Raw genomic sequence first — 22,257 nt, 5'->3', positions numbered from 1 at the left:
ATGGAACTACCAATGGAAACAAGCGAATCCGCATTGGTATAGGTACATACATATACATCATCTTGTACGATCAACTGCATTATCAGCCATTCACGGCGTCCCAAAGGGCTTGTGTCATTGTTCAGATCATGCATACATACTAGGTAGTACATTGCTTGGTATAGTGCTCTTAGTTATCTCTAGTTAGGGTCAATACATAATGTGCCTGTGTATGTAGAGACTACCTTCAGATGTCATATCTGAGGTCATAGGTCGACTATACATATCTGGTTCCATGGGAACTTCTTCTGTCAGGTGGGGCTTTCCTATTTTAGCTGCCGTCTTTCTAACGCTTATTGGGCCCAGTAGATTCCAGTGACTCAGGGTAGTCTCCGACTCCCCTTAGGGTAAATATATATGCCATAGCGATAATTAGACATTCTCAAATGATGTGATTATCTTGCAGGCATCGGGGTGGTATAATTGACTTATGTAATCAACCGATGCAGCCCTCCCTGTTGCGGCCATCAAATTCCAATCTTAATAATTTTCTTGTAATCATTGTAGAGAAGATTAAGAGCCGCCTGGTGCCTGGGATGGAACAGTCTATGTATTCGATCATCGATATAGTGAGAATGGTGTTCAACTGCACAACTCAGATTGCCATTATATATATTCAAGAACAACCCTAGCAAGTGGCCATAGCTCAATGTCTATTCCTCTGCAATATTCTTATGATTCCCACTGCTCCTTGTGAGGTTTACAGTGGACCTCAATAAGTGAGCAAGACCAGGTCATGGATTGCTTATGGCTGTGAAAGGGCGATGTATAAAAGCCCGACATACTGCCCACGTATATACCGAATACCATGGCTCGAGGTAGCAGCCTGTCAGCTCGTATTGTTTGGTTTAAGTGGTATTTACCATGGATTTTGACTGAATCTCATCAATACTACTTGGTATATTCGATTTCCAATCAGCGTTGCGTTGGAATGTTGGTTAGCGCCCTTGGATTTGGTAAATGATTCAGACGGATATGCTATGATAGACACTCGTCTTGTCAAATAATGTGATAACTATGCATATGAAAAGAACATCAGCATTCTGTCGCATGGTATTCGCTAGTCTGGCCGCTGTCTCTGTCGGGCCAGCTATTTCCTCCGCCCTCCGAACAGCATTTTCACATTGATTCCAGCCTTCAGCTCCAACCTAGTGGCTCTATTCCTGCCACTCTTTGTACCCGAAGGCTGGCCATCTCATAGTAAGGTTCTGACTACGAGCAATATTATACAGAGTAGCTGAGCCTAGTTACTCCATACCACAACTATCTCACTCCTTGGGCCTTCTTAGGTCTTCAACGATATTGCCGAGGACTCTTTCTGATTGTCCGAGATGGGGATAAAGTTAGGCGTCACGTTGGTTGGGCTGCCGTATTTTGGGGTAGCAGGGCTGTGTTCAGTGGGGCCTGACGTCCATCCCCTAACAAATTCAGCATGGAGGATTTGAACGTGTGCAGACATACAATCCATGGATAATAGAAATGACCTACCATTGCCCTACAACACAAAGTGTACCTATGTAGGAATACAAATAGAGAGTGGAGCTGAAGTGGAACAGTCGAAAAGGGACAGAGGCAAGGGCCTTATCAATCGGGTACTTATCAGTGGATGTGAGGGATGAATCCTTTTTATGGCCGTGTTATATTTGTATGTTCTATATATTATGATTCTCATAATCACAGGTAGTATGTGAATGTATGGCATGGAATTGGAGAGTCAATTCCTAATGATCAATTGGATCCTAAGTACATAAGTACGTATATGTACTAGTTACTGCAGCCTGAACACTCGAGTAACACGTTGCCCCGGTCCATTGTACATCGTTACAGGGTTATACAGTAATATATGGTATTTATGGTATTTGGGGGTAACCCGCTGTTGATCATCGGTTCCGGTGTGGTAAGGCGCCAAGTGACAGGAGGCTGGGCATCATCTTCACACATGCTTGGCACCCTCACTCGCTTCTGCCCTATTCTCACTTTCTGTTCTCACTCCCTCGGTGACTTAGCCTAACATACTCATGCAGTCCTCAGGCGTTTCAAGAACCCAGTTCCCCTACCCTGAACAGTTGGATCAACAAACATCCCCAGAGCGACCCTCGGGGTCTGGCAGTGCCGACACGTCCATGGCTTCCCAACAGTCCGGCCGCAGTTCCTCCGCCTCGTCTCGATCCCAGTCCAGCAAGAGTCAGGTGAGTCTCTGGTTGCCTGACAATTGCCTACATCTCGATGGCTAATGAACCGGTGTTTCCCCCACCGCACAGCCCGATAAGCAAATATCCCAGATCGAAAAGAGCGTGACGCACCTCTTGGTCGCGACAAAACAACTCCTCGAAACCTTAACGCAATGGTCTCGGAAGCAAGCGTCGGAGAATGATGTGTCGGATGTATACGTTCGATTGGGCTATGAATTTAACTTGGCTTGTCGGGCCTTCAGTGCTATCGGAGTCGACACCTCAGACCTCGGTCCCGTACCAGACTTGCTCCGCACGATACTTGAAGACACTCTCAGTCAAGATGCATCTTCCCAGAGCCTCGATAGATACCTTCCCCGAATCCGAGATATAATCATCAACTTGTTAAAAGGGCTGAAGAAGAAGCAAGCTCGTTTAAGGTCCCGGCACCAGCGCGAAGATGGCCGGCCCGTACCAGGACGGCAAGCCAGTGCAGGGAGCATCGCTAGTGGGCAGGCGATTGGTCAGTTGTATGATGAGGCTGCAGCATCCACCATGCCGTCGACAGCCCAGTCGACATCCCAGTCCCCCAGAAGATCGAACCGACGGTATGGCAGCGGTGGATCACTGGAGGATCAACCCGCCATTGCTCGAACCTCCTCGGCACCTTCGACAAGCGAACCGCGCGCAAACTTCGCCGAAAGAGAAACATCGCGGCGAGAGGCCCAGCAAATGCTGTCTCAACCCACCCCCTTCGATAATGATACAACCCCTCGAGCCAACGCACCCAACAATACTGCGCCTTCAACATATATCACTCCCACAGGGTTCTCTGCGCCTCCGCCTCCACCTCCGCCTAAAGAAGATGACGCATTGGGGGCTTTGCAAAGAAGTGGGGAGCTTGAGCGGCGTGCCTCGCGTCGATTCTCTGCTTATCAAATTCAAAAGCATTTGGGCACATCGACCAACGGGGTTCCTGTCCTGCCTACTCAGAACTCTCCCATCCCTAACCGTGGTCGTGATGTCCGCGAATCCTTAAACGCAGTTCGTCTGCGGGGCTCATTTGCCCATACCAGACAAAGATCCAACAACCGCTTACAGGAAGCCGCCAAGGGTGCGCAAGCCCCTCCACCCGCAAATATTCCGGATGTCGTGGAAGAAGAACGCACCCCTCCAGCTGCCGCACCTCCGTTAGGACCACAAGGGATCGATACCGCACCATCCGAGGCGCCCAGCGAAGCGCATGCTCCTGGCGAAAAAGCCGATACAGTGGAAGCTACAATCGTTCCTCCTCCCATTATTCCCGTGCCCCAAGAGAAGCCAACACTCGAAGACGCTTTCGAACCCGCGAAACCAACACCCCAAACCCCGAAGGGGGACTCTTTCGGACCGTCCGCCGAGGTCGGAACACCTCTATCGGCCATTCAATTTGCTACTGAGCAACCCTCACCAGGCAAAGAGCTGACACTGTTTCTGCAATACAAAAGCAAAATTAAGAAGTATGTGCTCCCAGATGGCATTGCAGAGCTCACCATTGGGCGCCTGCAGCTCGCTTTTATTGAAAAGTTTGCCTGGAATACCCACGATAATGGCGTTGATTTGCCGGAAATCTATATCCAAGACCCGATTTCAGGCATCCGACATGAACTAGAAGATCTTGCCGATGTCAAAGATCGGTCCGTCCTGGTACTTAATGTTGACAACCTCGATGAGGTCAAGAAACATTTCGATGATAGCCTCGGAAGCGTGCGCCTCCTCGTCGAAGGCGTCAAAGAGACGCTTTCTGGCCAAGGAAATATCATCCAGCGGGTTTCGGATCGCCAGCTTGAAGCTGCCAAAGAAATCGCTCGCTTAGCTGCTTCTCCTCCAGCAAACTCTGCTCCGGCTGCCATTGGAGGGAATTCAAAAGCATCGATTGCCGGAAGCGGATCTCAAATTGCGGAGCTTCAGAGCTTGCGCCGTGACTTGGCTGTTCTGCGACAGACCTACTCCAACTTTACTGCAGATATCACCGGTTCCATGAGTGCGGTCCGTGCCAAGGCAAGCAAGGTCCGGACCGCCGCCGATGACGTTGCTACTCCCTCTTATGAAGGTGATGCTGGCCGTGCTCGGGTTAACACTGGCAAGAAGGAACTTGCAGCCGAATCCGAGCGCCTGGTCGCTCGCGTCGATGATCTCCAAGATTTGGTTGAGGATCTTCGGAAGGATGTTGTGACTCGTGGTGTTCGTCCTCTCCCAAGACAATTGGAGGGTGTCAGCCGCGACATTAGCATGGTCATGAAAGAAATCAAGAAAATGCAGGACTTCCTGGGTCGCGAGAAGCCCATCTGGACTAAGATCTGGGAGAAGGAACTACAGCTGGTTTGCGAAGAACGAGACCAGCTTACCATGCAGGAGGACCTTGCTGCCGACTTGCAAGACGACCTCGAGAAGGCAACCCAGACCTTCGCCTTGGTGGAGCAAGCCACGAAGGAGCAGGTCTTGACAAATGCAACTGGTGGCACCGCGGTGCGCGCCCCATCCAGGACTCTTGGAATCGACCCAACCATTGATCCCATGAAGGCCAAGGACGGTGTCCTAGGCGAGGTCCGTGCTTTGCAACCCAACCATGAAAGCCGACTCGAGGCCATTGAGCGAGCCGAGAAAGCACGAAAGAAGGAGCTTGAGACTCGTCGGATCGGTCTTTTCCAGAAGGAACTCGGTGCATTTGTCGAAGAAGGCAAGTTGAAGAAGAGCGGTGGTTTTGAAGAGACTGAGCGTCTCCGTACTGCGAAGGATGACCGCATCCGCAAAGAAGTTTGGGATAGACAGCAGGCCCGCAATGCCGAGATGGAGAAGGCAGAGGCGGAAGCCGCTGCTGCGCAGGCGGCGGAGCAAAACAAGGAGGGCGAGGGTGATGACGACCAGCAAGAAGGCGAAAAGGAGGTGACTCGGGAGGATGGAGAGGAGGCAGAGGAGGCAGCAGAGAAGGCAGAAGAGCCCAAGTCGCCATCTTCCGACGCGGCAAAGCCACTCCCCAAATCGCCGGAGGAAGACAACGGTACCTCCGAACAGCCCTCTGCCTGATCCTGTTCATTCATCCTCCATCCCATCCTCAGTCTGATCATCCCTGACCCTACGAAGTTTCATGTCGGACCTCTCATTGCCAACCGCAAGTGAAATTGGATTCACACGTTTATTTTTATTTTTTGTTTTACTGCATTTGACCTCGCATTAGGGTCCTGGCTTTGGTCATTTTATTTCCGTTGATACCTTTTGGCGTGTTTCCTGTGCGAGAGCCCCTTATGTCATTTACTGACGATACCCTGCCATACTCTGTGGTGTGCTAGTAGCATTTGGTTTTTGATTTTGTGAATGATATGAGCACATCTGAAGTTAGTCTTGGATGTTTCTGTTCAGTCTGGAGTGGTAATAGTTGGAAGTAGTCTGTTGATACTGTACTACGTAGACTAATATAGAGATAGCCCTGGAGAGAATAATGCCCAATGCTCCAAACAACTAATAGGAATGTTCCCACTAACTAGTTAACTAACGACTAGTTAGGTACGGAGTACTGCTGCCTTGACCTGTCTGTCCTGCAAGCTAATGCATAGCGGTGTGCGCCTCCTGCACCCAGCCACCTTTGCGTGCAGATTTATAGAAAGCCCAATGCGCCCTTAATTTATTCCTAGATTGACAAAGGTCTTTCCTCAAACTTGTCAGGCTCGACTGGATTACACGTTGAAGGGGCACAAGACTATATATTTGCACTATTGCACCAACTTAACTCGAAGTTTTATTCTCAACCAGCTCATCCACAGCCTTTGTTAGTGAAACACACATCTGAAACAACTATCCAACTACGAGTTAGCCTCCAACCCGACTATTTCCACTAGTCTCAACCTAAACAAACTCGAGATCTATCTGGGTTGCGATGCTCGGCGGCAGCATGCAGATCCTCCACGCCCTCACCGTGTTCTGCTCACTACCACAGTTTGCAACCCTGATTTCAGCAGAAAAGATAAATCCTTCAGGTGATCAAGAGTCCAAAGAGGCTGAGACACCACTACCAGCAAACCTTATCCTACGGCGCAATGCCGCTATAGCATCCCAACTCGCAGCAGGACCAGCCCTCGGCGTGAAGAAAATGAGCGACGACGAAGGCGAGAAATTCTTCCTCGACTACTGGAGTTTTGGGGATGACTATTCGTCAGGTAACGTAACTGAGGGACACATCTCCGACGACGGATTTTCCCCAGCGCGCTTTGTGGCCCAATCATACCCATTCGCGCCATCTTACTCCTTGGGCACAGATGGGGACAGTCAATTCCTTCCCTGGGAAAACAGTCACAGTGCAAACAATCTGCTCGAGAAACGAGACTTCAAGTGTCCAGCAGGGACATGGGCGTGCACATCCATCGGTCGATCCGATCGCTGCTGTGGGTCCGGGGAGACGTGCGAGATCGTCGCTGATACGGGGCACGGCGATGTGGGCTGCTGTCCTAGCTGGAAGACTTGCTCTGGGATGATTGGGTCGTGTCAGAGTGGGTATACGGCTTGCTCAGAGGCTCTGGGGGGGTGGATGTTGTATTCCAGGATATGACTGTGTGGAAGGGGGATGTGAGTGTTCTCCCCGTTTTCCTTTGCTCGTTCCCAGGTTGTTAATGGGATTTGGGAATATGAGTATTTACTAATTGTCCGAGTAGGCGCATATATCACAACTATTACGGTGACTCTTCATTCGACCGTGATGTTGTCTACTGTGACCTACTCGACCAAACCGCAGGATACTACTTCCACTTCCGCTTCCTTCTCTTTCCCGACGACCTCTTCTCATAGCAGCAAGACCACAACAAACGATGGCTTGGCACCACCAGCACGGCCTACAAACCTGTCAACAGTAACCAGTGCTACCCGCGGCGACGATATCTGCCCGACTGGTTTCTATGCTTGCTCTGCCGTCTACCACGGTGGCTGCTGCCGCACCGGACGAGATTGCGATACGACTTCATGCCCGACCATATCTTCGACAACTGTCGTATCAGATGGTGTGACTATTGTAGCGCCCGCCGCGACGACGACGGAACACACTAGTGGGAACCGGTGCGCTCATGGTTGGTTTCACTGTGCTGACACCGTGGGTGGAGGATGTTGTCCTATGGGATTCGCCTGTGGTTCCAGCTGTACTGCAAGGGACACCGCGTTTGCGACGACTGTCGCCAAGGAACAAGCGACCGCGAGTAGCGGAGATAGTGTGGTGCACCGGGTTAGCAAAATGATGTTGGGAATGATGATTGGAATGAGTGTGGGAGTTTGGATATTATGAAAGACACAGAAGACATGATACAAATGAATTGATATGAACTGATGACAATAAATCACAATAAACCTGCAAACAGCCTGGAATGTGAATTTTATACAACAAGAAGCTCTCCCCACGGGGGTTTAGTAATCGGGGCTAAACGTTAAGGTACGAAGACTTACCGGCTGCTGCACTCGGACCTGATCACCGAATCTCGCCGACACCGGCAACCTCCTCTTTTCTCACTTTCTTCTCTTTCCAACCCTTCCTTTTTGGTCTTGTGAGTGAACATCTAGTTCGATTCGATCTCATTTGATCGCAAAGCTGTGCTTTTCGATGGCTTTGCGATCTCACTATTGTCCAATTATGGACCCATACTGACAATCCCACAGCTCAAGCCGCCATAATGTCCGAAACTGCCCAGAAGCCGCTCCCCTTCGTCTACCAGTTCGCCGCCGGTGCGGTGGCTGGTGTCTCAGAGGTATGTGTCTCTTGCTTTCGCTTTGAGAAGCGATTCCGACTTAATTCGTCGAGTTGGACCCCCACGAGGTGCTCTATTGACTAACGCGTCTCTCCCCGCACGAGCAGATCCTGGTCATGTACGACTGTCCACTCCCCTTCCCTGGTCGCATGACTACTTCCGTTGGAGATATGCTTGGTATATTGTGAAAATCGGACTCAATTGACGATGTGTGACTCGCAGGTACCCTCTGGACGTCCTCAAGACCCGAATGTAAGCAAGTCACCGGTCGCAATCAGCACTGACCTCATATGACATGAGCTAACGATATCCTCTTACAGCCAGCTTCAGACCGGAGCCCCTGTTCCTGGTGTCGATCACTACAATGGCATGTTCGACTGCTTCCGCAAGATTGTTAAGAACGAGGGGTATGTCATCGCCCTGCGAACCAACCACGGCTCTCTGTCTAACTTGCGACAATGAATGTAGTGCCTCCCGTCTATACCGTGGTATCTCCGCACCCATCCTGATGGAGGCACCCAAGCGTGCGACCAAGTTCGCCGCCAACGACAGCTGGGGAGCTTTCTACCGCAACCTGTTCGGTGTGGACAAGCAGACCCAAAGCCTGGCCACTTTGACTGGAGCCACAGCCGGTGCGACTGAAGCCTTCGTGGTGGTTCCGTTCGAGCTGGTGAAGATTCGTTTGCAGGATAAGGCCCAGGCCCACAAGTACAACGGCATGTTCGACGTGGTGAAGAAGATCGTGGCCGCAGAGGGCCCGCTCGCAATGTACAACGGCCTTGAGTCGACCATGTGGCGTCACGTACTGTGGAACGCTGGTTACTTCGGCTGTATCTTCCAGGTCCGCGCACAGCTGCCTGCCGTGGAGCCCGGCAACAAGAACCAGCAAATGCGCAACGACCTGATCGCCGGTTCTATCGGTGGTACCACCGGTACTATCCTCAACACCCCCATGGACGTTGTCAAGTCCCGCATCCAGAACACCACCAAGGTTCCTGGTCAGGTCGCCAAGTACAACTGGGCCTGGCCTGCCCTCGGTACCGTGATGAAGGAGGAGGGCTTCTCTGCCCTGTACAAGGGTTTCACGCCTAAGGTTCTGCGTCTCGGTCCTGGCGGTGGTATCCTGCTTGTTGTTTACACTGGTGTCATGGATTTCTTCCGCAAGATGCGCGATGGAAACTAAAAATTTCCATTTTAGTTTCCACGCTTGTGGTTGAATGATTGATAGCGAAAGTGTTTCCCAAAAGCAACATCCATGTGAGCGGCCATTCGCCTCTGACCCTGACCCCTTTGCCCCGATACCCTCTTCCACTATCCTTTTCCACCTTGGATTCAAGAGTTGATAGAACATGTGGAGGAAGTTGTGGTTTTTGGTTTCTTGTCTTTCGATACTACCCTCTTGGTATTACATAGAGAACGGCCAGTAGATGGACATAAAACAAAATAAACAATAAATTCATGTGTTTAGTCTATTTCTATCAGAATGTAAATCTTTGTACATGTCTATCTGCCCAAATTGAAGACAACGAGTAGAACAATACTCTATGCAAGGCAGCGGAACACCCCCAATAGACACAACCTCATGCAACTCCCTCAGCAGAAGGCCCCAAGTCCTCCTTTCCAGACCGGTCAACCTCAACCTTCTCCTCAGGCTCCCACATAGCCTCTCTCATAAACTTACTCCTCTCCCGAATCTGCGGGCCCTTCCAAACCAAAATAACAGGAACAACCGACAACGCAATTCCAATAAACCCAAGCAAAGTCCCAGCCCATCCAAACCCAAGATTCGAAAACAACTGCGGCGAAGCAAGCGGCAAAAAAGCCCCAAAAGCATTCCTCCCAAGCGAAGCAGCCGACAAAGCCGACGCCGCATACCGCTCATAAGCATCAGTCAGGTAATTAACAACAGCCATATAAATCGAATAAATCCCAATTCCCGCAGCCGTAATCCCGATAGTCGGCACAATCCAATGAATATCCGGCTGACTGGCCCATCCATACCAGAACAAACCCGCCGCAAACAGCAGGCTACCCGGGATGGAAGTGTACAGTCTGGCCTCGGGAATAGGTTTACCGGGTTTCTCTTTGTTGCGTCGCGAAGAGCGGAGATAGTACCAGTCTTGTAGTGGGTTGATCATTGTCCCGATGATCGCGCCTACCGAGATGGCGAGCTGCACCAGGCCTGTGGACAGCGTGCCCCAGCCGTAGTTTGTCGAGTAGGTTTGTACCACGCTGGAGAAGAAGAGGTAGAGGATTCCCCAGGCGAAACTTATCCATAAGGTGAAGAAGGTTACGACCGGCTCGGTTAGGAGCATGCTTGTTGGCCGTTGGAAGGAGATTTTTAGGAGACGGAGTTTGCTTGGGGCGTCTATTTCGGCGGCGGCGTAGACGGGGAGGTTGGTTTCTTTGCGGATCTTGCGTGCGCGCTTCTTGAGGATCACGTCTGGGCGAGTTTCGTTGAGGATTAGCCAGAAGACTGGGATTAGGGCTGCGTTGTAGATGATTTGGACGTAGAAGATCCTGTGCCGAGGTTGTTAGTATGATAGTACTTATTTTTGTTTCTTGGATATTTGAGATACAAATAATGGGGAGGAAGGAGGTATAACTTACCAACGCCACGGCTCCGATTTCTGAATCTGGACAATTGCAGACCCAATAAATGGACCAAGTGCAATACCCACAACACTCGTGAAGCCGAAGATAGACATCGGAAGACTGCGAGCGTGATCACCGAGCCACACATCGGAGATACTTCCACCGACGATATTAATCGAGACGGAAGAAGCACCGCCGCCGAAGAACCGAGTCACGACGAGTGTTGCGAAGTTCTTTGCGAACGCGGACGGGAAGAGCGAAATGACGAGGATCACATATGCCACGAAGTATCCTGGCATACGGCCGGAGGCCTCGGTCAGAGGGACGAAGATCAGGGGCCAGAACGCAGCGCCCATATTCCAGGACGTGGTGGCCCAGTACAGGTTCGGGAAGGGCTCGTTCTGGACGTTGAATTCTTTCCCCATCCAGTCGTTGCCGGAACCGTAGGTTCCTGCGGGGAGACCGGTCAGGATAGAGCTAGTGGATTGTTAGTTACATGTTTGTTCTGAATTTTGTGAGGTGACATTTCTTACATGAAGCATACGGTGATCGTGAGGAGCCATTTGTATTTGAGGCTCCAGTTGAAAGGATTCTCGGGGTCGTCGGGCCCGTCCCAGGTGTGGATTTGGATATCCTTGTATGCAGGCATTTCCTCGCTGACATCTTGGTTCAGCATTCTCCCTATTCTGTTAGGATGTTAGCACAACGGTTTCGCCTTGTTTTGCGCTACGTAGAAACATGGGCGATGAGGTATGGGGATACTGACTTAGCCATCAAGCCGGATTTCTTCTGTTCCTTCGGAGCAACAGGCTTCTCAACCGGCGAAGGCGTTTCGGTGACAGGCAGTTCAGGCTCATAGACTGAATTCCCACGGATCTCGTCTTGATCCGCCATGACGAGCAAACTGCTATAGCTTCCCTTTCCTCAATGGGGTTGGAGTGTCAAACCTGTCGAAGGAACGGAAAGGGCAAGGCAGGGATAAAAAGGAACGACAATCGGAACAATCGGCGATAGATACCATTGCATAATTATTATGGAACCTTGGAACATCCAGGGCTTGCCCTGGTGGAAAATACCTAACTCCGAAAACCGAGTACGAATATGAAATCGGCATGCCGAAAGTCAAGATCCGACATCCACATCGGGTAGCCGGTCGCAACGGCGAACGTTGATTGGCACGTACTTGTTTCCACTGCCACGCAGAATCCACTTGATGTGGTTTTATGGTGCTTAATTATTTTTAAAATTTTTTTAATAACGCCACTGACATATGACTTCCGCTTACTAGTCCCAGTTCTATGTCCCTCTTTGAACGAACCAGATCTAGCCAGCCTGTGCCTTGTTTTGATATTCCCGAAGTTCCTCCACTGGTGCCTTCAAACTTTGCACTGGTGGCGTCATGTTTTGAGGCAGTTTGGTTTACTCGGTGTAAGTCGGATTCTTAATGTACCGATCGAAGCGACGTCCCTTTCGGTTTTATGGATTTATAGCATAATCATTCCAGGCCGCAAGATATTAGGTTTGATATTTTCGGAGCTTAATTCATCAAAGGCGTTACATCCGTCCTCGTACTACGATGCCTGTACCAGACTCTAGCAAAGCGAAACTCTTAAGTCATATAAAAAAGACATGTCCTCCAGACAACCAGGCCGAATAACTGCAGTGGCACAAAAAATCGAACTTCACGAATGACGGTAGATGAGCTGCACGTGCCACAAACTAGATCCGCACACAGGCATAAGAATCGAACTTGAGCTCACTGCAAATCATCCTTGACACTAGAATTCCAGCTATAGAACTATAATTTCGAAACGTTAGCAGAGGACCAATCGACAACGATTAGCAGTAAGCACGTACATTAGTTAGGGAAATATCATGATCCGCGGCTATATCATAGCATCCATCACCAGGGACGACCTTGTAATACTTTTTGCAAGTATCAATGGTCCCGGGAAGATTTTCAGTAGGCGTGACTCTACCACCGTCACTAGTAGGCGTAGTCTTTTCGGTAGTTGTAGATGGTATTATATCACCAGAAACTCCAACACAGACGTAATATTCTATTTTGGGATCCGCAGCCTTCCCCGACGGCGGGGTTCCATATGGAACTGGGGATTGGTTAGAAATGTCATTTCAAGATGAACAGAGGTATGGCTTATATCGTTAAGTGTGATGTTATACTCATTCGCCAGGTCAAAGCACCCATCGCCATCTGTCACATAGTGCCACCCATCGCAGTTAGAGGCGATGCCACCTTGAGTAGATGAAGGCTTTGAAATACCGGTTCTCGTTGCTGTTGGAGAAGCACTCGTAGTCTTAGTTGAGTTCAAGCTACCGGAAACACCGACGTCTACGAGTACTACCTAAACACCTCAGACGTTGTACGGTGGTCCTCTCATTCCACCCTCATGATAAGCTGGACCAAGCTCTCCTATCCCATTGATGAAATTCTCTTTCCAAGCACCCTCCGCCCAAGCTCCATCAAAGTTGTCCTCTACTCCATCATCCTCCACCCGCCACTGCCTCACAACATTCCCACAATCATCCCAAAACACATGCAGCAAGCCCTCACCGTCAAGCGCCACCTCATCTTCCACAAAAGCATGAGTAACAACACAGGCAGCATGATATAGACCATACTTCAGAAGCGGATTCTTCGCGCGGGATGCCCTAAACTCTGCTACCTCCTCCTTGATATCATCAGAATAGTCCTCTTCACCAGATCCCGTATCATCCTCTAAATCACCCAGTATCTCTCTCAAAGTCTCCTCTCTCAACTTGATATGTCCTGAAGAACCTCCATTCGTGACACGCTCGGGAAAAATTTCCAGCGCGGCTGCCAAGTCTAGACCACCAAAGATCTCTTCGTCGTCGAGGACTACCCCATCGGGACCGACGTAGGCTACGTCTTCATTGTGAGACCATATAGATTCATGCGCCTCTTCTTTTTGTAGCAGAGACGGAGCCAGAGGCCTTCCTCTAGACAGGTGGTATAGGCAGCGTAAGGACGTAGGGCCTCCGGGCGTACTGGGAGGAGGATCTCGGCTATTTGGGCCTTAGTAGGTGTGGGTGGTGTTTCTGTGCGGGCTTGGTAGGGCTAATGAAGTGATATCGGATTAGTCTAGGGTTGTGGGGGAAACTTTAATTGACAGAGGGGTATATACCCTTCTGCCCTCCGAACCTAATGCGAGGAACTGGCGTATAAGCCGTCGGCGGCGGGCTGAGGGGGACTCGGTGGGTTGCGAGGGATGAGGTGTTTCCCATTCTGAGAGAAGATAGATATCTAATGGGAGGGATCCCCAGGGGACCGGTTCAGGTGACTCGCCCTCTATAATTCGGAGAGGCATGTGTTCTATTCGACCTTAGGAGCTGTGGGAGAGAAAAGGAAGGAGAAGGAGGGGACATACAGTCTGGATAATGTCTGTCAACGCTTGGCGCTCCTTTCCCGTTCTAGTGCTACTAAATTACAATGCATTTATCTCAACCAAAACACCCGTAATAATATGATTTTCTGTTGTGATATGAGACTAGCGCAGATCAAAAACCAAGTCGCACTGTCGGAATAACCCGAGGTGTCTATATAAGAACTAAGTTGATTTCTAGCTATATAACTATGTTGTATTTAGCTTTATGCTTTCCTCTGAATGAATCAATTAATTACCTCTGAACTCCAACGTCTTCTTATAGATCGTAAGACAGATATAAAGGCCTATATTTAGAAGCCTGGAATTTCTAGAGAGTTAGCCGGGAGCTCTACGTATTCGACTATGGCGTAGGCTGATTACCGGATGACCGGATGATAGGAAAGCAAAAAATTGACCGACGCAGGGATCGAACCTGCAATCTCTTGATTCGTAGTCAAGCGCCTTGCCATTGGGCCAGCCGGCCTGTTGCTATGTTTTATTCCGCGGAAATGTGCATTATCAGTGGAGACAGGGCTCTCTAGGGCAAGGCCCCACTTATGTTCGCATTGGGACTTTTGTAGTCGGCCGCTTATGCGGCCGTAGTCTTCTTGGTGGTTGTCTCGGTGGTCTTTAAGATGGATGTCTAGCTATATAGACATTTTCTCCAGCTTCTTAGGTAGTTCGTTGTGTTGTACGCAGAAAAGGAACCAAAAAAAGGTAGCGCCCCATCTTATACCACAGAAGCTTAATTTGGTCAAACTACTCGTCCATGTACAAAAGTCCTTGGGGGTGTTTGTAGTAAGCTATAAAGCATCCAGGTAATTGACTCGTTACCAATGGTGACTGTCTATGGATTGTATCTATCAAGCTTTATGCTCGAGTTTTATCACGACTGCGAAGTTGGAGGTAGGGCTTCCGGATTAACGATTTGGCCGGCACGCCTAGCAGCAGCCTAATGAGAGTCTGCTAAAGTGGCAGAGGAGCGAAAAGTAGATGGGGAAGACGAAGGAGAGGAGAAGGAGAAGGAGAAGGAGAAGGTAAATGAAGGCTTTGTGTAGGGATTGTCATCCTCAGGCTAGCCTTTGGGAGCGCTCAAGCTCATTATAAGGCGAAATTGGCAGATGCTTGGGAAGTGGAGGTGAAATGAGAGACATCGAAACAAGATACCTAAAGTAAGAATCGTCAAAATGTATGCTGGTCTCGAAATTCGTTGGAGGGTTGAAAAGGCTAGGAGATACTTGGAAGAACTACCTGATGATGAAGCGCTCTGGAGAAAGGCAAATCGAGGATAGATAAAATGTATGTAGAGGGGTTGTTCGGAACCAAGGCCCCATGTACATACGTATACCCGTGGACGTGGACCTATATAAAGGATGACAGGCATAATCTCTAGTACTCCCTCTCTCTCTGCCTCACTCATCCACTCACCCACATACATGCGGGTGCACACACACACTCTCTCTTCACATGGAGACCCGCTCCAGTTCTATGTCTTCCAGAGAGGAATTCCTTTTCTATGATCAAACGTCAACACAAATGTATCCAAACCTGGCATCTTATTTATACTATCCTTGCCTCTTTATCATTCAAATGTTTTGATTTGGGACACTCATCACAATACCTTCCACTTACTGTGGGTTGGGGCTCGCATTTCTCTCCTATCCATTCGAGACTCACTCACACCACTTATTCTACTTTGCCCCTTTCTTCCACATCTGCAAAATACCCGTCACTGCCGCAGTTTCCCTAAACATTCCTAGTAATCTTTCTGTAAGTTCCGAGACACATTTACTCATTATTAGTATCAGGTGTGTTAACTATATTCAATAGGAATCGGAATACCATCCTTCACAATCGGCAGCTTCCTCGGTCCACGAAGAACAGGCAGGGCCACCTATTCTAGCCTTTCTCGCACTTCACACCATCCGGAGTGATTTAACACGCCGTTAGTCCTTCCCTAGTTGCCCTGAGTTTCCACCCCCCTTTGCCAAGCTGGCGAGCGAATCGCGAGCCTGACAAATGAACTAGACGATATAATTGTGTTAAAAAACATATATATACCTACCTAGGCAGGTAGACTATCAGCTGGCGAAGGGGCCAGATTTACTAGATCAAGTATGTCTGGTGGTATTATAGTCCAGGCAACTAACATTCAAAGAGCAAGTTATTTGTATCTCTTATTGAAAAGACGCAATCCAGAACAGCATCTCCCAGTCCATGTGACGCAGGAATGGATCATAGACGTGAGTGAGAGTGGACCGGAGGTAATCGGGTCTGACCTCCACGATAGAATGAATGTCCCGAGTGTCCTGAGGGTTGACTAATTGCCTATCCGTGTAGAAATTAGATGATCTCTCGGAGGGAAGCAATGTTAAATTCAAGCCGATCACTGCCCTGGGAGCTTGAGGCAATTGCGCCGTTAAGAAGGTCGTCTTTGGTGAGTGCTTTCGATTCTGTTTCTCTGCACCACTTGGATTCTGCCCCTCTTCTCCCAATTTTCTCTGCTTTTTGGTAGGTCTATCAGAACTCCCAGAGGGCCGTCTTCCGCAGCTGTAAAGGTTCGGCCTTCGCGGCATACTGGTAAAATAAAGTGACGCATGTCGTCCGTCATGCCGAGATAGGTTTCGAGCTGTTTGCAGGTGCGTGGGAAAGAGAGGGAGCGGATGGTCCGTAGCTTCTCCTTGGTGGTCATGCCAAACTCATCAATTTCCTTACCGAGCAGGGGTAGGGACGGGAAACCGATGCGGGCCTTGGCGGGGTCCAGGCATATATTGTATTCTTATAACGTGGCGAAAGCGAGTCGGAGGCGATTGATATGGTCTTGCAGTGTGTCGCCCACGACCACCATGTCGTCTACGTAGGATCGACACCATTCGCGAAAGGCACGGAGGATGTCGTCGATCTGCCGCTGTACGTATGCCATGGAGCTTTCGCTACCCATAATTGCAACCTCTCAACCTGGTGCATGGAATCCAGGACTTAATAGAGCCTGGTGGCACTCAAAGTCGACCCTCCTTCTTCAATTGGTGCAGCTCGGGCTGAGCCTTGTGTAAGCTCCTTCAGCAACAAAGACACCATACTCATGCTTGCCGCCTTGACAACGTCCTCAAGGTTCTGCTGAGATTGTGTAGCATTAACACAGCGAAGGCTGCTCTTACCCGACTTCGGGTCAATGGCAGCCGTCTTATTCAGACTAGACCGATAGTTGTTGCTCTCCTTCGCAAGGCTCCGGATATGAGATCGGGTAAGTACCTAGGCCGTGTCTGAGGAAGCTCGCGAGATAGTTCGCAACAACGTTTAATCCACCCTGGTACCTGGTCCAATGGCGAACCACAATTCCCTCTTTGGACCAGAGACCGTCACGCGAAAGGTGGTAAAAGGTGTACTCTTCGCCGTCTGTCAGACATCCAAAGACAGTGCAGTCACTTTGCTTTCGTTTTCTTCTTTCCGCCCAAACCATGGCCATATAGGCCAGGGTGCGTAAACAGTTGGCGGTCAGTCGTCCGAGCCATGCCAACGAAAGACTTACTGGCCACGATGAGGTCGGTCGTGAATGCGCAGTATCTCCCTTCCCAGTTCGTTGAACCAGTCTCCGGTTCTCTGATACCAACGAGTCGATTAGTAGGAATCATCGTTGTAATAAAGGGTTGGGAGTATCAGGAGAGGACCGGCGACCAGGTGGGTTGAGGGTAGAAGAAAGGAACGGAGAGCAGAGCGCGGGCAGAAGGAGAGCAGGGACTGCGTAGGGTGGACGGTAGAGAAGGGTACCTAGGGTTGATGAGAGAGGATTGATGAGAGAGGATTGATGAGAGAGGATTGATGAGAGAGGATTGATGAGAGAGGATTGATGAGAGAGGATTGATGAGAGAGGATTGATGAGAGAGGGTTGATATGAGAGAGGTAAGTGAGAGAGAGGGAAAGTGGGAAGTGTTTCGATAGCCCTCGCACGACGTTGGTAGAATATTTAACATGCCCAGGTGAATCTGCTGTTTGGTTTGCGAAAGGCTATGGGGAATATCAGCTTTGGGCTGACTAGGAAACGTGTCTTGCAATCTTGAAGATGATCAAGCAGGAAGGAGCAAGGTACTATGTGCACAGGGTCTCAACATATTTGAAGGAAAAAGTAAGCCGCGTGCTTATCTGCCGCAGATTATACTACTCTCAGTGTGATTTGCACGCATCATGAGTATCGATACGAGGGTACGGTGTTTCGAATTGTCCGATGGTTAAATCCCTCCCGGGCTTTTACGGCTCTATCCTCACCCCAACTAGTTCAAGTCGACTATTGGTGTCTTCAACCGGGCGGATTGGGGATTACATCATTCACATCCTTCCAAGGTTGGAATAATCCCGTAGAAAGGACAAGTCCAAAGTCGCATACTTCCAAGGTTGGATGCACGGGGACATATAAGCAGGTTAGTGGCTATGGATTGCCATCTGGATCCGACTACGCATGCATTCGCAATATTGGCACTGAAAATGAATGTTGAAAAATCATTAAAGTCGTATCGCTCTGGCTAAAATGTGTTGATCAAATAATGCTCTTGGTCAGCCTCCTCTCTACTGGCCCTTCAATTCACGAAGCTCAACCATAGCCTTATGCAGGCGCTTCGCTACCTCATTGTACTGCGCTCCAAGCGCAGCAAACTTCGACTTTTCCTGGTTTATCTCGTCCTTCATATCCTGAAGCTTCTGCGCCTGGTTGGCGTTGGTTCGGCGGAGACTCAAATTCTCTGCATGCAACTTCTGTAGGCTTGTCTTTCCCGTCTTGGGGTCGATGGTGGTTGCCTTGCGTAGGTTGCGTTGGTAGAAGCTACGCTCCTTTGCGAGACTCTGGATCCGCAATCTAGCGTTCTCAAGCTCACGAGAATTTGCGACAGAAGAGGCAGGAGGAGAAATTGTTGCAACAGGAGCAAATGGGGAGACGTGCTGCACATAGCCTTTCTGGCTCGTCAATGCTCGCGGAAGTTGCACGGCGCGAGCGGCGTTTGCCTGTTGAACACAGTTAGCACATTTTCCTAATACAACTTTGTCAGACAAGTGACTTACAGTCGCATTCGGCGCGGCGCTGAAAGTTGCCACGGTAGCGGCAGGAGGTTGGGGAGGGGACGGAGTCGGTGGAGTGGGGCTGGGAGTCCGAATGATCTCGACGGACGGGGAGCGAGGAGAGTCAAACAGCGAGTTGGGTGAGTCCGGAACCTGGGTGTCTTGTTCAACTGTCTCTCCTGCAATGGGCTCAGGAGCGGAGGGTGGCACGCCAGCATTGGCCAAATTGGCCTGGGCGATGAGGTTCTCCCACTTGCGGACCTTGTCGGCGTCTGTGTCTTCAGGAGTGTATGCAACACCAATCGAAGGGTCGTAGGCCATCTGCATGTGTGGTGCATGGGCGGGGAGATTGCTGGACACTGGCTGAGCAGAGCAGTTGGCAGGCGTGGCTGACATGGGCTGGTCAAGGCCAGGCATATCAAGGTTATCGAGAGGGATACTGGCAAAGTACTCGTCGAAGCTTTTCATAAGGTCAGGGTTTCCTTCATAGTTAAAGCCATTGGAAGCATTGAAAGGTCCATCGGCATCAAGGTTGGCAAGGCCATTGAGAAAGGCCTGTTCGTCGAAAGCAGGCTGGTCAAGCCCAAAGGCAGCGTGGTTGGGGTCAATCGAACCCATGTTGGTAAGAACGGGTATTAAGATTAAAGGTATTGGAGAGGATTGGCAAGAGAAGAAGATGGGATGAAAAGGAAGAAGAGATCGAAGGAAGAATATCGAGGGTAATAACCGTCAAGGAAGGAAGTAGCGTACACAGACAGGAACAATGGGAGCAAACAAGAACAAAGAAAGTGACATTTCTATTGTATCAGATTAGCCAATGAAGTTGCATGAGTCAAAAGGGACCAATAGCGATCATGAGAGGCGACAAACGCATGATGTACTCGTTTGGCTGCATTGATATTGTTTTTTTTTCTGCTGGACAATTAATTATTTTGCCAAAAGTTTGAATACATGTAAGCCAATCATACGTCATTATTTAGATAGTGACTCACCGCTTCGCATACCGCCCTATCTAGTCTAGACTCGACATTAAGGAAGTTTGACAGCACAAAGAATTCTCCCGAATTGCCGCTCGAAAAAAAATGTAGAAATATCAAGGAATTACCTGAACATAACTACGCCTATCAACAAATTACCAACGGACCTTGTTAGACAGAAAATTTACTCAAACCTTGAAACCTTGATTCTCTTTACACATTTGACCGCCTCCCATTTAGGTGCCTTATCTTCCCACCGCCCTCTCCTTATCGACTCAACGTCATACAGCAACACCGCTCTACTCACGTGGACCTGTAATCACGTGGTAGCCATGGCAGAAAACGGGACTCCATCCGAAGTTCGGTCTGGGCCGCCTTGCCTTGACAGCTCCCCTAAAGGTTCAAGGGACTCCAGTGGCACAGAGAACAAGGATATCACGAAGACTGGTTATTTCTCCCACTACACTCCTTTGGCCTCAGCCCTGGCGAATATGAGTGTCATCCTATGCACCGGTACGTGCGATATCACAACGAGCTCCCCGCATTCTTCCAGGCATTGGACTAATTACCTTGGTTGCATATTTTAGCGGGGTACGACCATACCATTCGGTAAGTTGAGGCTCAACTAACCGCGCGCGGCGTTTATATAGGACCCGCAAGGTGGCAATTTATACCAGAACCCTTGCTGACTATATCTCTGCTAGCTTTTGGGAAGCGCTCTCGGGTATCTGTTCGCGTACAATCCAGCATCCAGACTCGCAAGTCAATCGTCTGTGCATCACACCGGATAAGCGGTTCTTGGCTGCCGCGGGTCACAACAATGTGAAGCTGTTTGATATCAAGTCAACCAATCCTAATCCCGTGATTACATTTGAAGGTCACACAAACAACATCACCGGCGTGGCATTCCACTGTGAGGGGAAATGGATGGTTACCAGCTCCGAGGATGGAACTGTGAAGGTCTGGGATACTCGTACCGGTAGCTTGCAGCGGAACTACGTCCACCGGGCTGCGGTCAATGACGTGGTCATTCATCCCAATCAGGGCGAGCTCATCAGTGGTGACCACGCCGGTATGGTCCGTGTCTGGGACTTGGGCGAGAGTGTCTGTACTCATCAATTGATCCCGGAGGAGGATACTGCGGTTCTCAGTGTTAGCGTCGCCAGTGACGGATCGTTGCTTTGCGCTGGAAATAAGAAGGTGCGTGATTTTGAGTTCATGGAGCATTGCAAGGTTCTTTACTAATGGTCGACAGGGCAATGTGTACTTGTGGCGCATGGTTCAGACCGACGACACCACCCGCATCATTCCCGTCTGTACCTTCCAAGCTCATAAGGACTACCTCACTCGTGTTCTCCTCTCTCCCGATGTCAAGCACCTTGCAACCTGCTCCGCAGATCATACTGCCAAGGTCTGGAACCTCGACGCTGAATTTCCGCCTGCCAAACTGGCATTGAAGCAATGGAAAGAGAAAGAGGCACTGAACCCTCCAGTTGAAACTCCTGTCGAAGCTCCGGTAACACCTGTCGAAGCTCCCGCCCAGTCTCGGGATCTGCTCCGCATTTTCGACGCACCCATCCAAGACCGTGATCTCCTCCGTATTACCGATAATCCTCCTCGCCAAGAGACACCACAACAGACATTCACCTCATCCCCCGACGGGCCTCCTATGGATCCAGTCAACCACACACTGTTCCTGGAGACTACGCTCGCCAATCACCAGCGCTGGGTCTGGGACTGTGCCTTCTCCGCAGACAGTGCATATCTCGTAACAGTCTCGAGTGATCACTACGCTCGCTTGTGGGAGCTCGGCACTGGCAATATCATCCGCCAGTACAGCGGCCATCATCGTGGCGCCGTTTGTGTTGCTTTGAACGACTACTCTGAGCCTCGCTAGGGGCAAGATGCAAGGCTGAGTTGCCACGGCTAACCCGCATTCTGCTTTCATGAGTTAATGGGTCTCGATTGGCGTTGATCTTATTCTGGGTAATCTACACATGGCATGGCGCACGTAATGATGGGTGTCTTCCAGATTTTTCTGGTTCTACGGCGCATTCCGGTTGGTCAATGGAGACCTTTGAATTATTTTGCAGAATTTTTGCTTGTTCCATTCCCATCCCACGGAGGATACTGCATAGTGTCGAGATACCACTGACAATACCAATATGTTTATTTCAAGTGTCCTTCTCTACACTAGATATTCCTGGACATGTCTGAAAAGTGTTTATATGGCTATTGAATTCCGCGAACAACGCAGGCAAGT

The 22,257-nt window shown here is 49.8% G+C and overlaps 7 protein-coding genes across 7 annotated transcripts; 3 read left to right on the top strand and 4 right to left on the bottom strand.

The window, feature by feature from the left end:
• Positions 1–1,978: 1,978 nt before the first annotated feature.
• On the top strand, positions 1,979–5,276 carry N7489_003927 (formin-mediated actin nucleation enhancer; the record flags this gene model as incomplete). The annotated part of the gene is made up of 3 exons (XM_056709679.1): positions 1,979–2,036; positions 2,071–2,228; positions 2,301–5,276. The coding sequence occupies 3 exons, from the start codon at positions 1,979–1,981 to the stop codon at positions 5,274–5,276; spliced, it is 3,192 nt and encodes a 1,063-aa protein (XP_056568100.1).
• An 847-nt stretch (positions 5,277–6,123) lies between these two features.
• On the top strand, positions 6,124–9,155 carry N7489_003926 (uncharacterized protein; the record flags this gene model as incomplete). Its single annotated transcript, XM_056709678.1, has 8 exons — positions 6,124–6,733; positions 6,896–7,292; positions 7,371–7,492; positions 7,884–7,972; positions 8,080–8,090; positions 8,195–8,224; positions 8,293–8,379; positions 8,441–9,155. The coding sequence occupies 8 exons, from the start codon at positions 6,124–6,126 to the stop codon at positions 9,153–9,155; spliced, it is 2,061 nt and encodes a 686-aa protein (XP_056568099.1).
• Positions 9,156–9,552: 397 nt separating this feature from the next.
• N7489_003925 (uncharacterized protein) lies at positions 9,553–11,461 on the bottom strand (the record flags this gene model as incomplete). The annotated part of the gene is made up of 4 exons (XM_056709677.1): positions 9,553–10,492; positions 10,583–11,044; positions 11,101–11,253; positions 11,334–11,461. 4 exons carry the CDS (start codon positions 11,459–11,461, stop codon positions 9,553–9,555), a joined length of 1,683 nt encoding a protein of 560 aa, XP_056568098.1.
• Positions 11,462–12,939: 1,478 nt separating this feature from the next.
• N7489_003924 (uncharacterized protein) lies at positions 12,940–13,914 on the bottom strand (the record flags this gene model as incomplete). The annotated part of the gene is made up of 3 exons (XM_056709676.1): positions 12,940–13,469; positions 13,529–13,664; positions 13,732–13,914. 3 exons carry the CDS (start codon positions 13,912–13,914, stop codon positions 12,940–12,942), a joined length of 849 nt encoding a protein of 282 aa, XP_056568097.1.
• Positions 13,915–16,950: 3,036 nt separating this feature from the next.
• On the bottom strand, positions 16,951–17,603 carry N7489_003923 (uncharacterized protein; the record flags this gene model as incomplete). Its single annotated transcript, XM_056709675.1, has 3 exons — positions 16,951–17,223; positions 17,303–17,367; positions 17,501–17,603. The coding sequence occupies 3 exons, from the start codon at positions 17,601–17,603 to the stop codon at positions 16,951–16,953; spliced, it is 441 nt and encodes a 146-aa protein (XP_056568096.1).
• Positions 17,604–18,531: 928 nt separating this feature from the next.
• On the bottom strand, positions 18,532–19,635 carry N7489_003922 (uncharacterized protein; the record flags this gene model as incomplete). Its single annotated transcript, XM_056709674.1, has 2 exons — positions 18,532–18,963; positions 19,021–19,635. The coding sequence occupies 2 exons, from the start codon at positions 19,633–19,635 to the stop codon at positions 18,532–18,534; spliced, it is 1,047 nt and encodes a 348-aa protein (XP_056568095.1).
• A 691-nt stretch (positions 19,636–20,326) lies between these two features.
• On the top strand, positions 20,327–21,891 carry N7489_003921 (WD40 repeat domain-containing protein; the record flags this gene model as incomplete). Its single annotated transcript, XM_056709673.1, has 4 exons — positions 20,327–20,507; positions 20,582–20,603; positions 20,699–21,194; positions 21,250–21,891. The coding sequence occupies 4 exons, from the start codon at positions 20,327–20,329 to the stop codon at positions 21,889–21,891; spliced, it is 1,341 nt and encodes a 446-aa protein (XP_056568094.1).
• Positions 21,892–22,257: the final 366 nt, after the last annotated feature.

This window comes from Penicillium chrysogenum, assembly GCF_028827035.1.
Source record: "Penicillium chrysogenum strain IBT 35668 chromosome Unknown utg000002l_segment0_segment0, whole genome shotgun sequence".
NCBI lineage: Eukaryota > Fungi > Ascomycota > Eurotiomycetes > Eurotiales > Aspergillaceae > Penicillium > Penicillium chrysogenum.
This window is presented reverse-complemented; position numbering and strand designations above follow the sequence as displayed.